Genomic DNA, 23443 nt, shown 5'->3' on the forward strand with positions numbered 1-23443 from the left:
TTTTATCAGAGAAAATTGAAAATGCAAGAGATTAGATTTTCCACGATGTCACTGGAGTGTGTGCACCAGTATTTGAGTTCAAAGACCAGCAGCATATGTAACATGACGTCATGTTAAAACATGTTAGTCCAACTGAAATCGAACTAGACTTTACCGGATTGACATACCTGGATAACGTGATTCATAGTCCAATTACGGACTAGATTCAGACTTGGCGTTTTGCACATGCACCAACATTTCCTCCCCGTTCTTTGAAGTAGAAGGAGACGACATATAAACTGCTGTACTGTTGACAGAAAACAACAAACAACACGATGGCTAGAGCAAAAGCTATGAGGACTTTTTCATGATCAACTTGTATAGCAAGTGTGAAACGTGCAGAACCACAGAACGATCCATCTCACCGTCCATCCTGCTGCTCGCCGTCAGTGACGTGAAGGTCAGCGGGGAACTGATTCTGAAAGCTCTGTAGAATTTAATTTACATTTTTAAATCAAAGTTTTACTTATAGTCCTTATAGTCATGGGTCTTACTTTATGCAGACCATTTTTTCTACAGCAGTCCAAGTGGACAAAACAGTCACATCCATCCATTTGTCAGTGGACCTTTAACATGGCAGGATGGTGTTGACACCTGGGCTCTTTCTTCCTCTCCATCAGAGACAACTGCTGAGTTGCATTCGTGGTGGGAACTGCCCGGGACCCAACGTCAGCTCGCTGCAGTTGCCCGGAGATGTGAGTTTCTTTGCCAACCAACTGGCTGTTCCCACCATGGAGTTCGCCTTCGAGCAGACCACTGCACAGGAGGTAGGTTTATGAAACACTTTTCACCCGCTGATGACCCTTTGTCGAGGCAAGGTTCTCACTGCCTGTGTTTAATTTAATGCTAAACAGTCGCACCAGGGAGTTGTGAAGGTTTTTTTTGCTGAGTTTGCCATCGGCCATCGCTTATTTATGTTCCACTCTTAATTAAAAGTGGAAACCCTCTTGTAGGAGAGGACACTAAGACACTATAACAAACTTAACAGGTTTAGAACCGAAGAACAGGAAAGTACTTGAGCATACAAATGTACCAAAATACCAAAAATGTGCTCAATTTAGTTTAATTTAGTTTATTAGGCAATGGCTTTTGGTGATATTTGTTGTTGTTGATGTTATAATTATTCCTCTGCTGGGTGTGACATTATTTTTAAGCTGTGTCCCTTATCTGGAAATGAGATCTTCTGAGCAATATTGTCAGACCTGACTGAGGGAGCGTTGGTGTGTATACACCAGCGGCTGTAGAAATCACTTCTGAAACCCGTGTTAACTGCTTGTGGCACTTTGGCGGAAATGAGACGAATTAAAACTTCTTGAAATGAGCAAACAAAAAATAATCACACAAAAAACAATGGTTATCGATGACAGATTAGTTATATTGAAACAACGACACACTGTCAGTGCAATCTAACCCTGTAGTTACATGGAGTCTGAAATCCTAACAGAGCCATTAGAGTGTGAAATATTTGAAACCAGGTCACCCACAGTTATTTAAGACAGTTGTATGTGTCATATGGTTTTTATACTGTAATATAGCGTGTTAGTCATAACTCCTTTCTTTCCACGCTCACTCAGAACACAGGCTGTGTTCTGCTCTTTGCTTTCCCCACTGTGAAACATTATCAGTGCTGTCATTGTGAATGCTTCCTATTTTTAACTGACTCAGTAGAGCTGTGATAGTGTGTGACGTCACTGCTGTAGGTGTTTCACTCGGGACTGAAGTCTTGGCACAAACTGTTTTTCAGTAGTTTAAAATCACAACATCACTACAGTATAAGCTATAAGTAATGATTGTTCTCACAGCTGATTTAACTGTCATTTTCCTCGGTTTTTCCGTCATTATCCTTAAAGACCTTGTTTTGACCACAAAATATGGATGACTTGGTACTAAATTTTTGTATCTGCTGCAATTGTGATATAACAACCTTGAATTTCCACTCTATACCAATATCAGACATGGCTCCACAGCTAAATGCACATGGCCAGGAGAGGGGTTTTCACAACAGTGAGGATAAAGTGGTAGACGATGGATGGATAGATGTATATGTACTCCAAAACTGAGAAAAAGATTTTTTTGGATCATATCTGATTTTACATGTTCCTTTTTAGTGATATCCATCAATCGATTTAGGCCGGATCCTGTAAATCATATCGGCACATAAACAAACCAGAAATATTCAATTCACTACAGTTACAAACCACATATTTTGACTTGGCAGGAAGTCAGTTTTGTGCATGTGGCCCTTCAGCGTTCAGCGAAACAAATGGATTACGTGTAATGTAACTGATTACTTTAGTGATCAGAGAGGAGACAGGTTTGCATATCAGAACTTGTTTGGGTTATTTATCTAAACTTGTACATATGGCCCCGACCACATGATCAAATTTAATGCAATAACTGCCTCGCTGTTCAATATTCTACTATATATGTTCAACTGTGTGTGTAATTATAATCATTTATCCTCATTTGACCAGTGAACAGAGTTGTGTTGGTGCTGGTAATGTGTGGAGAAACCAGCAGATGTTGTGCGGCAGAGCCACGGCGTTCAGTTTGTTGTCTCGGGTAGCATCTGTGGGTTTTTTTGTTTTCTTTTTTTCTCTCTCACTCAGTGGAACTTGTTTTCTGTGCCGTCATCACACCAGCCTCTGCAACTGTTTTGAAGTTAGCTAAGGAAATGAGTGGGATCTGCAGTCTTGAACCGGTTTTGTGCACAAAAACCAAAAGGAGATAATTCCACTTTTTTTTGGCAATATCTGATCGTCCTTTCAGATACAGTTACTGATAGCTCCAAAAAATGAAAATATAGAACTCTAAACTAATTTCCTGCCAAGTGTCACTAGTTGCACATGTTACTCTACATACTCTTATCGTGAAAACAATGCTGGAACACACTGAGATGACTTTAGAGAATAGAATGGCAAAGAAAGCCAAGCACTGCATCCGCCCACCTCACCTCTGTTAGTCGAATTTGCCCAAACCGCTAATGTATTAATGTATTAAATATAATTTTATAGAAAGAACTAATACAGTGAAATATCCTACAAAACATGATGAAAGAAGAATAAAAAACATAAGCTACTTCATGCAAGGATCCTCCTGGACTCCTGCACAGTGTAGGTGGAACATAATCGCATGGTTACACATCTAAAACCAAATAAATAATAAAATACACACTTCACAAATCTCTGACTAACACAGCTCTAATTGTGAGAATGTCAGATTAAAAGAAATACTTTTTTTATTCAGCGTGCTAAATTGTTTGAAAAGCCACAAATTATCCTTGAAATAAAACAACAACTCTGAACCAATGAGGCACACCAATGCAAATGTATGTGTCCCGGCCTTTATGTGAGCAGACGCTAACTGGCTGAAGAGGAAGCAGGATAACGGCGGGCATCGGTGAAGAGAACGTTAATGGTCCTTCAAGGGCCGTGTTTTTGTTCTTTCCTTAGAAAGATGTCATCATATATCGTTAGTGATGATAGTAACCCTTTGTTTAATGTTTGATATGACTTGTCATGAGTAGCCCTGTGATTATCACCCCATTATAGAACTTTCATGTCATCTCAGTTGTCATATTGATAATTGGTTGTTTCAGTTTCAATACCACCCAGAATGCTCATCAATCATAGCTCCTCCATTGTATCTGTCTTTACAACATGGGCATGGAAATCCGTGAATAAAATCCAGCCATGTTGTCGCTCGGCGTGGGAGTCGCCGCTGACACATGTCATCGAGCTCTGGCTTTAGGGACCTGAGAGGAAAACTCCGACGGGCTGTGAAGTGTGAGAAGAATATCTGACATCCTCTCATCTTTTCTGCTCCTTTAGTCCGGGGTTCACATCCAGGGGCAGGTGGGGGACAGCACATGGGATTAACAGAGCCAGACGGGTCTTTGTTTTTGACACGGACATGTACAGTGTTTGGACTGGAGGCCATTACTTTTATTCTCTCCAGACAATAATGAGGACCAGGGCTGTGACACCTGCCCTCCTCCTGTCTGTGGCACCCTCAAAGCCTCAGCTCACCCACAGTCCGCCCCTGATTACACCTCTGCTCAGGACCAGGTGGGTGTGGACCAACTGGTTTTGACTGACAGCTCCACTCTCTCAGTATGCAACAACATAGATTCCCACCCATTTTCAACCTGATCAGCTCTAATCACCAAATTAATTAAGTACCAGTGAGAGTGGTGCTGTTTGAAACTCAGGAGAGCCTTAATGACAGTTCTGCAAAATGACTCATTATCAGCTGATCTGTCCACTGGAGCATCAATAAATGATGCTTCCCTGGCTCCGTCTTTTTAATTTCTTCTCCCACCACATCAGCAACACTTATAATTATCTCATTGTATATTTTAACCCGTGTTCCCATAAACACTTAACTGTGAAACAGGCTATAATTCAAATTATCGTTGTACTGATTTCAAACAATTACTTGTATTAATTGACTCCTTTTCATCAATATGACCCATTAAATGAGCTCGACATAGTGAAGCAATGTCTTCAGTTACCCCTCGGACTGGGGTAACTGAAGATTTCAAAGTCTTGACTTTTACAATTTGCCTCGTCGTCTTGGATTGGTGGGCGGATCTTACCGAGAGTGCCATGCGTGACATCTGCTGTCGGTCACGCCACCTGCAGAACAATCTGTGATGGGATCACTCTCGATGACTGTTAATAATAGGTCTGAACGGGGTCTTATTCTTACAGTACATACAAAGCCAGTGGGGTTGCCCAAAGATGACCATTCAGGATACATTTTAATCAAAAGAATAATGAAAATGAAGTTCAACAGCTTCGTTAAAGTAACAGGGATACATGTAGTATTTCACCATCAGTCCTGAAAGCCAGATATGCTGAGGTACTTTTACATTACATGTCATTTAACAGACGCTATTATCCAAAGCAACTTATAATGGAATTGAGTACAATCAGCCAGGGGTGGAGTCGAACTTGCGACCACTGCGACCATGATGTCTTTGGCACACAGAGTTAAGACCGGAACTCTGTCTTAACATTTACATTTAACATCATTTGTGGGAATCCATTTTTATCTGTGAAATTAGGAAAATAACAATAGGCCAATTGAACAGTGTAGTTAATCTACAACTGTTGCTTGATGCATGGAAACATACATAGGTCATTATCCCACAGTCAACTTGAATGAATGAGTTAATGAATGAATGAATGAATATCTTTATTTTGGTTACATTTGTGTAAAAAGTAAACAAAGTGAAATCATTCAACACAATTCTGCCAATAACTGAAAAAGGAATCGGCTGAAGCACATGGCTTATTTTTAAATAAAAAACAATGCACTTACAATTATAGTACTAGACTACACTTTGCATTGTAAGCTGTAGTTATTTTATATTTCAAACAGTGACATTTTTTGCACAATTTAATTTTATCATTGAGCTTGTTCCATAACTTTACCCCCAAAACTGACACACATCTGTATTTAATATTTGTTCTCGCTTTGACAGTTTCAAACCAAATTACAATGTCCTTCTTTTAATTTAAAGAATGCTTGAATGCAAACTGGAAGCGTTTTTTGTCACCACACAAAAAAATGATCTCTAATGTTTTAGAATATGCGAAAAGTTTTCACATGAAAGATCTTATGGAAAAACTCATTAGTGGATTCCAGGTATCCAACTTTATTTATTATTCTAATTGCTCTTTTCTGTAGTTTAATTATAGAACCTCAGTTTGTTTTGTAAGTGTTTCCCCAGTATGACATATAGTATTAACTTAGGCCAGTTAACTTTCATTCACATGTCCTGAGGTTACTGAAGTCAGTGTTTGCACTTTAGCTCTTTACTAGCCTGAGAGGGCTATACTGTTTCAAATGTTTCAAAGTGATTTTGACCTAAAGAAAATGCCCTCTCTGTTTCAAGATAGCAACTGGAATACTGCATGTTGTTGTTTGCACTTGCCCTTTAGAGGCATTTCGACAGATAAAAGGGGCTGCGAGGGTTATGGTGTTTAAAATATGTTTCCTCCTAAAGAAACAAAGTGATTTTGAAGCTGAAATGTTCCCTCAGCCACAAGGTAGGAGCCAAAATAATTTTTTGGCAACTGGAATGTTGTTGTTTGCACTTGCCCTTCACAGGTATTTCGACAGATAAAAGGGGCTGAGAGGGTAATGATGTTCAAATGTTCAATAATATTCCCAGGAGTAAACTCCGTGAATATTGAAAATCTTATCTCATGAGTCAAGATGAAGTTATATTATGTTTATACCAAATACACTGCACATGTCTCAAGTCGTTACTCTGTGTTTAGGAGAAAGACAGTAGGACTTCCTGTGTCTGACCGGTGTGTCTCTGTGTTACTCAGTTCCACCTGTCAGACAATAATTCTGTGTAAAGTACCACATGCAGAGAAGCTTCCCGGCCTACGTTAAGCATTGCGTCTGTTTCATGGGGCAAGTGGATACATATTCCACGTACGTCCCTAAAAAACGTCATTTAATAAATATTTGACAAGATGCTTTGAACCTGGCAGCAATTTCATCACGCCACCTCTCCAGGAGCACATCAACTCTTAATTTATTATTGGCTCTTGCAGCAGAAATGTGATTTTATTACACCAATTTATGGTGGCATTCTGTCCATTTCAAATGGAGTTTCTTAGCCGCATGTCTGGGGTGTAAAACACAGCAAATGGAGTCTTGTTAGGCAGCAGTAGATACCTGTCAGTGCCCCCGACTGTCCTGGAAGTCTGAGGCTGATGAAGAATGATAGAAAGATATTACATCTGCATCCCGCTCTCTCCCTGCACAGCTGTCAGGCCAAAACCCCACGTCGGTGCTTCGAATGGTGATAATACCGGGGAGCAGTCATGCAGGCGAAAAGCACACGTGCATGTGTGCGTATTTCCATCCGACATGTCTTACTGGATGTGGACGGGGACGAGTGGGCGTGTGACGGCATATAAATGAAGTCTAGAAGAAAACGCAGAGGAGGCAAAAGGTGGTCGAGGCAGACGATGGGTTGTTATTCTCAATAAATCAATACTTTTGTGACTTTTAGGCATCGGGCACAGATGGACTCTCAATGTCAAGAGTCTTGCGCTTTTTAAATTTGATGCACTCAAGAAAAGCTCTGTGGAAGTAGGACGTCAGAGATGGGAGTGACGTCACATGTGTGCCAGGCTTAGTAGTTTAGTTCCTCTGTGAGGAACATTACCATTTTATATTCCTGGAAATCTACATTCTGGACAAAAGTGTCCTTTAAGATCTTCTACTTCAGTGTTTGCATACCTTGGATGTAAGAAGTGTTTATTGGAGTTACTGTTGCCATTTAATAATAATCACAAACCAGTCTTGCCATTCTCCTCTGACCTTTGGCTGCTGACTGGATCGTTTCTCTTTCATGGACCATTCTCTGTATACACTCAAAACCATATTGTGTGAAAATCCCAGCAGGTCAGCAGTTTCTGAAATACTCACACAGAAGTCACAGAAATTGCATTTTCTGCCAATCAGGTTGAACTTCAGCAGTTCATCGTGATTGTCCAATTAGATATTGCCTTAAACTGTAGTTAAACAGGTGTTCCTAATACATTGCCAGTTGAGTATCTCTCTCTAAAGGATACGATGGTGGCAAAATTATAACATGAGCGGGAAGTCAAAACAAGCACTAGACATCTTGGTTCAGACCATTAAAGACCAGCTCAGACCAAATGTCACAGTATCATATCAGCGTGCTATAAGCCCGTGACATGGTGAGTTTTTTAGTGGATTTTATGAGGACAGGTTTATTTTAACCGTGTGTGCTGTGTTTTTATGGAAAAGATGTTGACAGTTGAACTTTTCCTAACCCGAGCTGTACAACCTAAACTTAACTCATACATAACCATTAATCTCTTTCCACTTTTCCTGGAGTGGTGGAGGTGGATGTGTACGTTTGTGTATGTGTGTATGTGCATTGTCCCACCCATTCATTTCCTATGGTATTCAGGGCGATGGTGGCTCAGTGGTAGAGCGAGTTGTTTTTCATCTTGAAGGTTGCGGGTTGGATTGCCGGCTCCGCTATATGCCAATGTGTCCTTGGGCAAGACGCCCCACGTTGCTCCTGACAGCTGTGCTGGGTATGAAAGAGTGATAGAAAAATGCACATATATTATATGCTGTATGAATGTGTGAATGTGTGAGTGAATGAGTGACTGTAGTGTAAAGCAGCTTTGAGTGCTCATCAAGACTAGAAAACCATTTATCTTATTGACCGGGTATGTGGACGATATCAAGAGGACATGCGACGAAAATCACAATATTTATGATTTAGGAAATGGGAAACAAATATTTATAGTTTAAAACTCTTATACATGTATAGAAATGTACTTATAGGTGGTATTATCAACTTCCATCAATAAACCTTCTTTAAGGAAAAAATTGAAAATAGCAGAATGATGTTCTAATTCTCTGTCATCTTATAGTGAGAGTAATGTGCAAGTATAGATGGCTGTCAAAAAGATATATATATGTATATATATATATATATATATGCCACCTACTGCTTTGGTGTGTGAATTAGAGACCAAAATAAAAAAAAGTTGTGTTTTTTGCAAACTATTTTTTGTTTTGTATGAAAAAAAAAAGTATGGAAATGATCAAAATATTTGGTCAATCCTTTGTAATGAAGTCTTAGTTGCATTACATTGCATCACCATGATTCCGACTGACTATGCTGCCGCGGTAAAGAACGTAACTCTGCACTTCTTTCCATTGTGAGTGCAACACTGGTCGTACTCCCACAGGGACATTTAAAATATTCATGTTTTAAAATTTTTGTTCTCCTCATCTCTTTATTGGGAGACAATCACGTAAACAGACAATAAAGTGCAGTGTGGCAGGAGCTTACACAGCAGAACTGATTTATTAGTGGATGAGCTGTTTGGTCCACTTAACATTACTGAAGAAGGTCATCAGCACTTTGTGTGTCCAGCACTTGATTTCACTGTCCAAACACTCATTGTCACCAAAAAACAACAACAACCTCGCTGCTCCGGATGATGCAGCAGTTTGTTTATGAAACAGATTATTTATCATCTCATCCCTTAAATGGCCTCTGATGTTAGAGATTGGAAAATGAGAAGAAGTTATTTTTTATCTGTTTTTTCTCTTTTTTTTGACTGAGCTGATGGTAATTTTTTAGTTGAAGCTGCACCGCTGAGGATGTCATGAAAGTTTGATCAAATGTCTGCTCCTTTAAAGTCTGCATGCTCACATGGTCTTCAACATAAAAGCTGTAGATACTATAAAGTTTTTAAAACTTCAGACTTTTCATGCCTTTGTTGGTGTTTTAACTTACTGAAGATATGAAGCATGTAGAGTAGACCCAACACTGCAGGCATATTCGGACAAAAATGTTAGCGTGGGTTGAGGCTTAGATTTCCTGCACCTGCAGTTTGATGTCGTATTTTCCCAAATTACTCTTTATGGCTGTACCATCAGTGACTATGGGGAGTTGGGGAGTTTGGAGAACAGTGAAGAAGGCCCTGCAGTATGTGGTGACTTATGGTGACTTAAATTTATTTCAACATACTCCAAGGAGAACAGAGGATGTACACAACCTGACCCCCAATTCTAAAGATAAGTCCTCAAGATGACACATACAATCCTCTGTCTAATGACCTTTAACACATTTCATTAGAATCAGAAAGACACAAACTCTCTCTTGAATCATCTGCGTTTTGGTTTACACCAGGTTCTTCTCACACCTGAACATTGCACGAGCACTATTATTATAAGTAATATTTAATAATGCTTCAGATTGAGACAATTGTAAGAAATGAACTCCAGGAAATGTGTGGGGAATTGGGTTTTTTGCCGTTCGTACACAGTTAACTGAACCAGGATTGCACAACAGCAAGAGAAAGTCCAGAACCTCCAGTTGGGTGTGTACGCAGGAAGCAGGACATTTGACACATGACCATTTGCTCATTGTGAAGTATACACAGCTTCTCCTGCAGAAATTTGACCAGTGAGCTCAGAGAAGGTCCGTCGAATATTGATTTTGTAGACATTTGTCAAGACAAGGCTCTGAATGGGACGCTGCCATATAAGCAGCAGCTATTTTGATGACCATATTGACATTATTTCTGTGATTTGAAAATGACTAATCATGAGTCAAAACAGGATATCAGATTCTCATGGACTTGATTGACAAGGTATTCACAAGAAGCACTTTATCATATGAACTATCTAAATTCATCTCTAAAGTTGAGATATTGCCACATCTGATTCCATTTTTGAGGCAACTTGGTTTTGATTGGAGAAAAGTTTCCATGATAAATTACTTTTCCTGTTGCGTCCCAGTTCTTCAGTCTACCTTTTAAACCACTAAAACACTTCATACTGTACAACTGTAAATAATATGCTACTGTAAACTTCACCCAGCAGAGCACCAGCCCCATACAGCACGTCTTTTACACCCTGGCGCTTTGAGACTGCTTTCCTCTTTGATGGTCTGACGTTTCCATGTGCACACACGTCAAATTGTTGGCTCTTTGAAACACCGCTGTTCAAGTCGGAGCTGTCACTTCTCCCTGCTGCCAGCCTGACGCACGTCAAAACCCTGCTGAAACAAAGTTTTACTCTCAATCAGCCTCATCTCAGAGCATGTGTGACTGGCTGTGTATGTTTTTTCTTAAAAAGCACTTGCCAGATGTTTCATCATTCCTACTTTAGTCTGCGAACAGTCTGCTTTAAGCTTAAACTCACCAATGTACAGTTGCTTATCAGCTCAGTTGACAGCTGGATTTCTCGTATCTTGAATCCATTGGAGTTAAAAAAGAAAAAAGAAGAAGCTTATTATAAAAAGTGGTAATTTGCTTTGATCTGCAGGTAGAAAACAAGTAAAACAGTTTTTCCTTCTAAATCCCCCTTTCCCTATTCATGATGTGCTTCAGTGTTCAAAGGGTCAAGCTTGATTTTTCTGTCAGTGTACAGTGTAGCACGCACAAAAGGTAGTGAATATTTTGAGTATTTCAGAATTTAGTATTCAGTACTTTTAGTTATTTTTGACACATTTCAGTCCTGCACAAAAGGACAAATCATGATACCCTCATTCAGTTACGTGACATAATGTCTTAACTTAAACATCACCGATTGTGTCATTTCAAAAAAAAAGTATAATTCCCCTGTTATCCATTGTCTTGACTAAGTGTAAAGTTCACCCAAGTTCCTTTAACTCATGTCTGAAGTTGGTATCCTTACCCTTAAAAACCAAATGAGATAGTGTCATGATAAGGCAACTCCCAAACTTGCCATTAATAGCACAGAAAGGAATACATTTAAATAGCATTGACTGACTTAAAATGACTTGAACTTGACATTATAAGTTAAATGAAACTGAAAGAGTGTAATTATTGCACAACATAACACAACATTCACACATTTAAACACCTTAATTATTTGTTAAATTCAACCAGCATGAAATGTATATTTGTAAGAACAGTAGGTTGAATGAATCTGGTGATGTCCTGCTAAGCAGCTAAATATCGTTTTGCTGACCAGCTGAATCTTACTCTCAGTTAAGGAGCATTATATTCTTTTTGTCTTTGGTAAGATTAGCCCAAGCTTTTTTTGCACCTTTCACATATACATAGGTTTCATAAGGAAATAGAATGGTAATCATTCATTTAAATTTTTGACTGAGGGAGGAAACTGGAGCTCCTCCCATAAAATCCACGCACACACACAGGGACAACATTCAAACTCCACAAAGATCCTCCATCGAACCGTCATTCAAACTGGTGACCTTTTTGGTGTGAGGCAACAGTGCGAGCCACTATACAGACATGTGGCCCCATCCAAAAACATTGGCTTCATTATTCCCTCTTCTTTAAAAGTCCCATATTCTTTGTCTCTTGCTTTGTCTCCACCTTGGCATCTTTTCTCTTAATCCTCATCTCTTTCCGCATGGTTAGCATTCCCTCTCTCTTTAGGGGAATTCAGCAAAACTTTGACCTTAAGCTGTCACAACCACACGTCTCAATAAAAGTCAAGTTCATTTAAAAAGAACCATCTGTCCATTTGTTTTCCCTTTGCCTTAAAACAGCCTCCTGTGTCTTCGGAGGCTGTGATAGATGCTATGAATTCCTGATAATAAAGATGAATGTCAGCCCAATAAGGCAAGTAAATTCTATTCCGCAAATAAAAATAGCAGGCAAACTGATTTAATGGTTTACCCTCCACTGCATCCTTTAGTTATTAATCTTCATCACTCCTCTCTCATCGCCGTCCTCCTCTGTTTCGTCTGCTTTCTGTGCATCATCTCCACCACTTCAATCGCACGGGAAAGTTTCCTCTTTCTCTGCCTCTGTTTCAGCAGCACCTGACTCTCTCCGTCACACACACACACACACACACACGCACACGCCCTCAACAGATGTTCAGTCCAATCAACTGGATTAGAGGGTTTAGTATCAGTATCAATTACCTCCTCAAGAACAGACGGTGCCAAAATTTGTCCCAAGCCAAAACCCCAGACTCTGGAATCTAGTGGGTGTGTGAGCATGCATGCTCAGAGGAGAAATTCCTCATGTTAATGTTTCTTTTTACTGAAACATGAGATGAGCAGGGATGACAGAGTTCTTCCAGAGTCAAATCTGTGAATCCTGAGTATTTCTAAATACTGATCCTGATCCTTGTAAAGCTGCGGCTCAGATTACAGGAATTACAGGATGATTTGACCAACGTTTGGCTGCCCTTAGAATTGGAGGGCAATGTTATGATCCTCAAAGAGATTCATTTAAAATATGGAAAACTGCAGTCACTAGCATTCAAGACAGGTACTGCAATCTTTAATTAAAATTAAAAATATTGGACAGCGCTCATCCTGTCACACATCAGGATGAGCATTGGTTCAGGTTTTCTCCGAGGGCTCCGACTTCCTCCAACAGTCCAAAAACATGCAGAGATTAATTGTGAATGTGAGAGTGAATGGTTGTTTGTCTTTGTCTGTTGGCCATCCTTGTTTTTCATCTCCTCTGGTCGAGATGTTTTTGAGAGGGGTCGCGACGCAACTCAAGTGCTACAAGCTGCATTATTGGATGAATGTAAAGCTGTAACTTGTGAATAATTTGGCTGTAACATTGTTATCACTGAAACTAGTATTTCAGTACATTCCCAACATCATGTATCCTTAATATCTTAATAATACATGTGTGCATGCTTGACACTAGATAGAATAAGGTTTAAGATTCTTAACAATGTGTGTTGCAACTCAACTTAAAGTTGATCAGGATTTAAAACTCTTGTAATATGTAGCCAGTTTAACTCTGAGATCTTAGGTGATAGTGAATCCATCAACAGTGCATTCACAGTGCAGAGCATTGTGTCATGAGTGGAAATCACTAATTGAATAGATTGTGTCCCATCTCTCCACCTGGTGTCCAATATCTCTGTTTCCATGTGGGGATTATTATACACTCACCATTCGTAATCTAAAGCAATTTAACAAAATAAATGTTTTGTTGATAGTTCATAAACAGACTGTGATCAATATCTATGGTCCCAGATGGTACATAGATTATTTTGAATGAAGCAGAAATATTATCCTAACGGTATAAAGATGACAAGAAAGAACATGTTGGTGGGGTGAGGAAAACTAGAGAAAGAAACGGGAAAGACAGGAAATTTAGGAAATTATGATAAAGACAAATAACGATCACCACAGATGCCAGAAAGAGTGGATCTAGAGTGGATCTAGAGAAAGCTTATGATTGGATGCCAAGAGAGGAACTGTGGATTGTATGTGGCCGTCGGGAGTGGCAGAGAAGCATGTGAGGGTGGTGCAGGGCATGTATGAGACAGAGAGACAGTGGTGAGGTGGAGTGACGGTTTCTGCCAGAAGAAGAAGAAGATGATGAAGACAAAAATGTGATCATTGCAAAAGCAAGGATTGGGATGATGAAGAAAAGGTTTATGTTTTAATATGATTTAATAGAGCAGACACTACAGACCTGTTAAAGGTGTCTGTAACCCTACAGTCAGTGTCGGGTCTATGTGCAGCCAGCTACAAAAGAGCGACACCAGAGAAACACTGAATGGCAAGTTCAAAGAATGAGATGCATTTAATGTCTCATGGATATTGAAACACGTATTTCACCCATTAAAGCTGTCATCATGGCAAACACAAAATGGCCATTCTTGGTCAGTTGTTTTATAACAACTGACCACATGAGCACTCAAGGATAACCATGTTTTTTTTTTGTTTTTTTTTTTACTGTTAATAAGATTGAATAGCCTTGAGATTTGTAATACTTTTTCAGTGCCTCAAAGTCCCTTTTCTTAACTTGTTTTAAACTCTCTGATTCTCAGATTCAAAGAACATCAGACGAACATTATTCAAAACACTTGGTTAAAACAATTTGCTTTTCTTTTTAACATTGAGTGGCATCAGCAATAACTGCTCGTAAATCATGCATGTTTAAAGCAGCTTGTTATATCTCAAAGAAAACATACAATGTATTTGTTGAATAAACATTTTGTGAAAATTTGGTGAAAATATTTTTTAAGATATCACATTATTTTACAAAAGTCTTTTTTCCTGTGGGTTTCTTCTTTAAACTTGTTCACAGCAAGCAGTTTATGTCTCTTATGTAAGGAGTTTATTGTGTTAACCTTCCTCCAGAGTTACAACTTGCCTAAAGCATTAATATCTTCGTTTTCTTCTTATTTCCTCAAGACCTCCGCGCTGACTATCTCAACAAATAAACTTTTATTTTGTTTTTCATTTAACGTTTGTTACACATTTGGTGTTTTCAATCAACAATGACAACCATAGGTAACTAATGGGTAATTAAATGGTAACACAAAAGTATGTTTAGAGACCTTACCATACACAGATGCACTCACCCCACATGCATCTGCATGTTTTTTGTTTCTTGCAGTTACAAATGTTGCCCATGACGGGGAATACATTCTGTTTGATTTATTCACAGTTAAATTTTAGTCATGAGTCAATGTTTTGAGTTTGCGTTTTGGCCTGTTGCACCACCCACCCAATAATGAAGCCTTTGGCAATTAAAACCTGGGTTACCTACAGCAAGCTGCAGCTAAGGATCAGCCGAATGTAACCAAACCTAAAAAGCCTCAGTACCCCTCTCAAAAATGTATCAAGAGGAAATGAGGGTGCATGAGGGTCTTTAGTGGAGATGTTTGAAAAATGTAGAAAGGAATTTGAAGACCCGACATTGCTACGTAGTGGCTCACACTGGTTCGAATCACACTTCGACTGAGGGCCTCCAGTTTTCTCCCACAGTCCAAAACCATGCAAAGTTAATTGCACCTAAACTGACAGTATAGGTGTGAGTGAATAGTTGTTTGCCTCTGTATATGGGATTGGCTCCAGCCCTCATGTGGAGGATAAAGCTGTAGTCAATTAGTGAGTGAGTATCTGGCAACCCAGGAAAACTCTCCAATGTTTTGAATGTGTATTACTGTGACCAGTTTGAATGGTGATGGCCAAGGTTTTACATACTATACATTTTAAAGCACCTTTGAAATGGCAAGGCATTACAGGCAGCTTCACTGAGGACCATCAAGAGCGAAGTACAAATCTAAACCGCTCTATTGCACGACTTGCTTTATCTTGCTGGAATTATTCATTGTATCAAATGTGTTTCTAATGCAACTCGTAGTAAAACATAACATTCTGGCTGCAGTAGTTTTGGTTCCGCTGCCAAAGTAATGATTTGTTCCACTGTTTGTATCTTTTTTTTTTTGGATGCCAAGAAAATTTACATGTATTTATTTCCTTTATTTCCCTGTCTGGATGAAAAAAGCCTCTGAATAAACATTCAAACGATCAAACCATCCATCCAGTCCAACCATCAAACTGTCCTCTGAAACCAGACCAATAAAAGTCTTTTTGACTGGGTGACGACAGTTTGTTAAAGCAGATCGAAGGAGGGGAAAAACATGAGCCCATTAAATAAAGAACTGGCTTTACAATTAAATGAATAAATGTGCACAGAAATAACATTTTATCACAGGGATTTACTGAGCTTTTATGTAGCTGTGGTCAGGGAGGAGCCTCCGGTTATCTGACTCATCAGTCCTTAGTCTATAAGTGCGTTATCTCAAACAGCTCATGCAAGCAGAAGTACAAAAAATACTAAGTCCCTCTTGTCTCTTGGAGATGATTTTGTTAATGAAGCTTCAACAACATACTTTATGTTTGTAACTGCTATCACCATATTTACATGTCACATGTTCATAAATGGGAGCAACAGAGGGTATGAAGCAATTTAAAGTTCAAACTCACAACTCCGTGTGACTTGGAGCAAGACTGGCAGTTACAGTATAGCATAGATCTGTTCATCCTTTCTCTGTGAATAATTGTGTGTGTGTACCAGCAGGTATTTATAGGTCTCCATATGTGTCCTCACGCATGTATAAATCCGTATCTCTGTCACAATTTGATCTCCAAGCTATCCTGTGCTTATTTCTTATGTATGTGTGTTGTATATTTTTGCAGGTTGTCCTTTAGCTGCACTGTTTTGTTTTTTTTCCACCCCCCTCACTTTCGCCATAATGAGTCTAACAGGATCATACATGACTGAATGCATACAAAATACCCTCGTGCAACCACTGTCGGTGTGTGTTGTCTCGTCATGCAGCCGTAACTCAGACTGACAGGCCTACATGCATCTAATGTAGTGCAGTCATGGATGGAAGTCACTTGAAAGGGAAAGACACAGATACAGTGCACCCACCATGTCGTCATGTGAATTTATCTACATGGATTTATGTGCATGCTCTGTTTGTAAAGCTCCTGTTTTTTCATTTAATTAAAATGTATTTTGGTTTGATTGTGGACTGTCGAACCGTCCTGGGTGTACCCCGCCTATCACCCCATGTCAGCTGAGATTGGCACAGCACCCCCCACGACCCTCTTGTGGAGGATAAAGCAGTACAACATGGATGGGGGCCTGCATCTCTCATTTAGAAGATGATTGGAAGACGATATGATATGATTCAGTTTGAGTTGATGAGATTCACTGCAATATAATTCTTTGTTTGACATCGTTATTATCAAGCCAAATCTTTCACTGAGGCATTTTACTGAAATGAAATTCCATAAAATCCTGATTGGTGCCCTGGTAAAGGCTCTCAGTAATAAACTGTGGTAGTTGTATGTGAAAGTTCTTCGTCATCCAGGTCACAGTCATCTTCAGTAGTTATCTATAAGCAACTGGACTTGCCTGAGTTAAGTTTTAAAACATTTTTCTTATCCAAGAGGCTTCTTGAGTTCAGGTTAAGGAGCCACAGATATTGTAAGTGGGATCAATAGGACCAAACCACATTAAAAAGCACTTGGGAAACATAGACCATATTTTTTTTTTTTTAAATGGACAGAGTGTTCCAGTTGCTTTGGTGAGGTCAAGCAGAAAGTGAGTTTATACTGAATAGCCCCCGGGTTTGCAAAAAGAACTTTGTTAGAATGGAAGTCTATGGGAAAATGAGCTTCTACTCCCTCACTTGATTTTTAAAGTTAGTTAATTTTCTAAAAGAGTTAAGAAAGGTCTTCTTCCTCAATAGAATGTTCTGTCAGTTTTTGAAAGGATGTTCCCATTTAGAGCAAAATTGATGATAAAGCACAGCACATATGAGTGGACACTGGTGTGATTGAAAGCTGGTATTGTCTAATAGCAGCATGGTTGCAGGTGACATCTCTGAACTGCAAAAGGTGCAGGGCAAAAATGGGAGATTAGATTCCTTTGTGTGATGACATGACTAGTTGCCTTTTCAAAAAGATGAAATCCTGCACTTTTTGTAGCTTTTTTGACAATGGAAATAAATAAATAGCCTGTTGAGAGATTCCACATTGTCAGACGGTGAAGACGTCTGCAGTTTTCCACCCATTTAGCTGTCAAGGCACAGGGAGATGTGTTATTAATGTCTTTCAGTGAGTCCCATCTCATTTTGCATGATTGTTCAAATTGTACACCACAGTCTAGGGAATTGAATGCTAATGTCCATGAGTGATTCACATTGAAAGGCAAGGCATTCGGGTCATTTGCAGTTGGGCGGTTTTGCCTCCTATCAGAATTTCCTTTTCACAGATTATCTATTGCTGCCCTTCACCACCAGAAATTCAGCCAGCTTGTTCTTTATGAGTGTAATCATTGTTAAGCAGCAACAAACAATACTGGAATAATGTCTGATTTAGACAACTTGACACTTTCAGCACACTCAAGATATTCAGGAAACCTGTTCCAAAGGTGGGCAGCACTGGAACTAAAAGCTGTTTCTTTTTGTTTTGTCCCAAATAACCTGAGGCAGATGCTAAGGCTACATCCAGAATACTTTTCATTTTAAAACAATTACAAGACGTTTGGGGGAAAAAATGTTTATTGTGTAAGTCCAACTTAAACCAGACCTTTAGTATACATGTCAACAAGTTTGTCTGACTGAAATTGTACTAAACCGAATTCCTCAAATTCGGACTAACACACCCAGACAATGCGATTGTCAAAGGGTTTATTAGTGTAGTCAAGCTATGGTTGTTGCTCATGTAGTTTAACTGTGTATGGAAATGCACTGAAGGTGTGTATTGACTAACTTTGCAGCTCCTAATACGCCAGAATATGTACATTGTCTAACCATTCAAGTACTCCTACAATCCTGTTGGCTGTCAAATTCTAACAATGGACTCACCACTACAGAGAGCTGGCAAGTAACAGAGAGCCTTATGTGCAATTTCATTGCTAATTGTCTGAAGCAAAGAAACAATCTGTAACACAACAGATTGCCGCTGCTAGGCAGAGAGGTGGCTCATCTCGCTAGTACTGGGCATGTTTTCTTTCTCAAAACATCACACTGTCAAAATACAAAGAATAGCCCAATGAGTTTTGTGTGTAAATAGCAATGATTGATGAGATTTGCTGCAAACACAAACAGATTTGTAAGTTACTGTGCCAGAGTCAATTTGCTGAAAAGGGAGCATTAACTTGTTCAAAGTATCTTCCCTTTGGGGAGGAATAATGACCATGTTCTGTGATCAAGGGTCAGACGACAGCCTTTAAAAAGGATCCAGTTAGTTCCATGACACTACCCCCTCTAAAAAGAGCACTCTTTCCCCAGTGGGTTATAGAGGTGCAAGCAGATATGATTATCCCGTTTATGCCACATTCTGTAGATACTATTGTGGTGATCCACTTGGAACTGTGCCCATGCTACACATATACTGCACACCATGCAGGCAAAAGATCAGTGCATTGTGTTCAGAAATAGAGCATTGTAACAATGTATCTGTTGTACAATACAGAAGTGAGACAGTATCTGCTAAGGCCATTATTGATTGTTGGTTTACAGCATCTACAGAATATACTGAGAATGTTTCGTTCACACCTGCCATTTAGTTTTAGTCTGATGACCACTTTTAAGTCATCCATTCACATTTAGACTCATCCGGTCACATCATTACGCACAGTACACATCCACAGCATTTCAGTCATCAAGAAGACACAACACCAGGATTAGCCAAATATAAGCCAAGCTTTGTCACTTATCCTGGCTGAATTTAGCCTCAAGTCAGTTGCACGAAAGCAATGGCGCATAAGTTACCATGGTGATTTATTCTTTGCAGTCACAACAGAATTTGTTAATCCTGCTGCTCAATCATTTTAATCAGCTGCCACTCTGATCAGAAATAGATGTTATTCAAGATCTTCTGGATGTATTTTGCCTCCGTTTTATTTACCTGCATTAAAATATTACAGTGATTACATCATGTGATTTGAATTCTTAATAGTCTTATATGATTTCATGAAGACTGGCATCTGTGTTTCTTCTTCTTAGACACTTTCTGAGTGTTTCAGGACAAGTAGCTGCATGAGATGTATTGATTAATTATCCAGTGATCTATCCAAAATTCAGCATCACACAGCACAGAGCCGTGAACTCACAACAGATGATCTAGCAGGGACTGCGTATTATTTTGCAAGCGTCATTTTCTTCATATTCAACTGGAAAAAATTGTTATGAGAAAATAAAGGCACGTTTGCCACACTATCTGAACTGTACGTGATAAAGTCAGTGGCTCATGTATGTGATATCTCCGCATATCAATACATGGGTGCACAAACTTTATGTTCCATTCAGCTTGCAACGTCTCTTCAATAACTGAACACCTTATAGCACCTCCTACTGGCCACAAACTGCTACAGCACACAATTCACTCGAATAGAATATTAATCATAATTTCACAAATCACGTTCCCTTTCAGTCGCAGTTGGAAAACTCATGTTGTGTTACAGTTTTCTCTCATGTATTTGATCACTGGACTAAACATGAAGGAGCTTTGCAGTGTGAACAACTTTACAGTTAAATCAAACTGAGAGGTAACTGTTTAAATTGTAAATGTGATGATTTTAGTGGAGCAGTGGTAGTATCCAGGACAGATTACACGTGACCAAGCTGTGCCTTCTCATCCTGGTTTGATGTTTGTGCAAATGTGTTAACCAGGATGAAGTTAGTAGCATAGGTTATCTTGGATATCTGGATATCGTAATTCTGCTTTCGTGCAAAAGGCCCCTGGGGTCTCAAGCTTCACAGATAGCTTCTACCAACACACCTCCAGACTCCCAAACAATATATTAAACACTGCTCTTGCCCACTTCCATCAGGGCTCGGAGTTCCATCACCCTTGCATGAAATGTGACTTCTCAAATAACCTAGAAACAAAGTGAGTTGGAGGTAGAACAAAGCAACCATACGCCATAGCACTCAGTGACAATGTTTTACAGTGGTTACTATTTTTAAATATTTTATACTGGTCCACCTTAAAGTCAGTCTTTCAATTGAGATGACTGATAAAATAAAAAATATTGTAAAGTAAAGTTTGCTACAGACATCTGTGGCTAACAGCTATGCTAATGGTGGGGAAATGAATGTGCATCATAACTTTGCACCAGGAATGATGCAGGAAATTGTCTTTCTGTTGAAAATAGAGCAGACAAAGAAGAAATGAACATGTTCAGCCGAGTCTTGCATTCCCACTGATGCCAATTGGAGAGTCATTTGACCCAGGAGTGACTACTGATTAAGTATACTCCCACTGGTTAAAAACTCATTTAACCACCAGTTTATGAGTAATTTTCACCTCACTTGTAAATCTGGTGGCGTACACTGCTTTGTCGCAATTCATTATCAGCGAAATAATTCACCAAAAGTGGTCTCTAATTGTCTCAGTTTAAAGTTTCAAATTTGTACAATGTTACTTTTTGGGATTTTAATTTTTTCTCTTACACATTTACTCTTGGAAAGTCCACAGGGATTGACTTTTGACTGTTCCGCATGACTTCCACTCCACCGCTTGACTTTTCCTCGAATTCTTTCTTGGGACCATTAGCTCCTGAGCATGTGATCTTGTTTGATCATCTCGACACTTGATACTGGACAGTTTAAGTTCGGGAGAGAAGAAAGGCTCCATTTTATTGTTGTAGTTGATCATTTCTGTCTCTCTGAGGTATCTGGGATGGTGGTATATTTATAGCCTTTGTTGGTGTGTGGGCTCCTCTTGCATCAATGCTGCATAGACTGGCTGATTACAATTGGGGATGTTGCATCGAGGACTCCTAAGCAAGTACGTAGTTACCAATGATGAGGACAAGTTATTTCCCCATCCACTCAATTGAGAATGCAGATTGAACCCGACACTGGCTCGCTAATGATACAGCCTTCATTTACGACATCGCCCTTAATTAAAAAGTGAGTGGACCTCCATCTTTGATCTGCTACCAGTTGACTTTGGCCATCCAGATGCTCTGGCGAGCAAAATGAGGTTGCAGCTGCCTTTGTGTTCCCTCAGTGTTTCCCAGTGGCAAATTAACTAGACAGCTGGGAAACAGGGAGAAAGAGAGAGGGAGAGAGGGAATAAGACAGAGAGACAGAATGAGAGAGAAACAGAGAATGTGTGCTTACTTCAGGGTCCCCAACAGAGTCCAAATGAATATCTCAACACATTATTGATCCGGGTACTGTCACTACTATCCTTTATCTCAGCCCTCCTGCCTCTCTCTTCATCTTAGGTTCTCATGCTGTCAAATTCTAATTTGTCTCATTTTTTACTCTCTCTCTCTCTCTCTCTCTCTCTCTCTCTCTCTCTCTCTCTTATTATCTCTTGCTCATGTTGCCCCGGGGTATAATCAAATACTTGTCACAGAGATGGAGTGCATCAGGAACTAGCAACAGTGCAATGGACGTGTATGTGAAAAGGTTTATTGTCCTTACAAAACTAGGAAAGAACATAGTGCCTAACCAAGCCTGGACTTAGGTGGTTTTATTCCTCGTGGTGTCAATCATACACATTCTACCTTCTACCATTGACACATCAAGTCCTATGCAGCACCTTAAGCCCAGGAGACACGCCCTATTTTCTTTTATACCGTCCTCATTTAGACATTTATACAACTCCAATCAAACAGGTGCAGAACATACCTGCTGCTTGCTCATTGGTTGCAACCAATGAGAATTGTGCGTGTGCAGCTTTTTCTCCGACACATGCCAACTGAGGTTGTATCGCAGTTGTGTCCTGAAACTTAGAAAAACTCAACCTGACCCAATGTCAACCCCACCTTGTTGTCACCCACTGGTTTGTGAAGTGACATTTTGAACCCTTGAGTGTTGCAATTTTGCCGTCTTGTTTATTTGAAGAAATGGGGTCACGACAACTGAACTTCTTTGGTTATTTGTTACAAAATGTTTGAAAGCTGTTTTAGAATCTGTTCCACTGTTTTTTCTAATGATGCCAAGTGAATGGATACATTATATCACCAGTGCTTGGTATCTTTCCAAACAAGGTTTGAAACCTCTGAGTGATACGAAAAGTTTTTGGATCCAAAGAACACAACATTAACATGCATCTTGGATGATCTGATTAGAAGCACACAGCTCCAAGTACGTCACTTCACACCTGGAAGTAGAATTAATGCGTCCCATGTGACCACTTGTGATCGAATCTCACTTCCCCACTCTATATGCAAATAAACTGCTCCCTCATCGCTGTTTGCAAAGACCAAATGCGTTGTTGTCTTTAGTCAGTCTTAAAGCTGACAGCAGCATCTGATGTTAATGTGTTACCGCGTGAAAGAGAGTGAAAGACTGAGTGAATCAATATCTGCACTCAGCTCAATAATTCAATTAGATTTTGCATATTTTAAACAATAAAAAAGAAATTCAACATGTAGCAGTAAATTGCAGGTCAGAGGATTTTTTTGGTGACTCAATATAGAGTGTATTTTTTACAGAGCATTTTCCTGTCAAAACCGAACCCTAACCCGCCAGGTAACCTGGCAACCAGCAATAAATTTAAAAAAAGTTATTTGAATTCAACTCATTTCACGCTACATTTCTCTTGACTTGAAATTTTTAGAAATTACTT

General features: G+C 39.4%; 1 protein-coding gene across 3 annotated transcripts in view; it reads left to right on the forward strand.

Annotated features, from left to right (window-relative positions):
• The window catches only part of LOC122780425 (inactive N-acetylated-alpha-linked acidic dipeptidase-like protein 2), a 351291-nt gene that overhangs the window by 257580 nt on the left and 70268 nt on the right, over positions 1–23443 (forward strand). For all 3 annotated transcript variants that reach the window (XM_044043362.1, XM_044043361.1, XM_044043363.1), the window contains exon 13: positions 660–806. In XM_044043362.1, coding sequence (XP_043899297.1) covers positions 660–806 — 147 coding nt within the window. The remainder of the gene's footprint in view (positions 1–659; positions 807–23443) is intronic.

This window comes from Solea senegalensis, linkage group LG14 (assembly GCF_019176455.1).
Source record: "Solea senegalensis isolate Sse05_10M linkage group LG14, IFAPA_SoseM_1, whole genome shotgun sequence".
Classification (NCBI taxonomy): domain Eukaryota; kingdom Metazoa; phylum Chordata; class Actinopteri; order Pleuronectiformes; family Soleidae; genus Solea; species Solea senegalensis.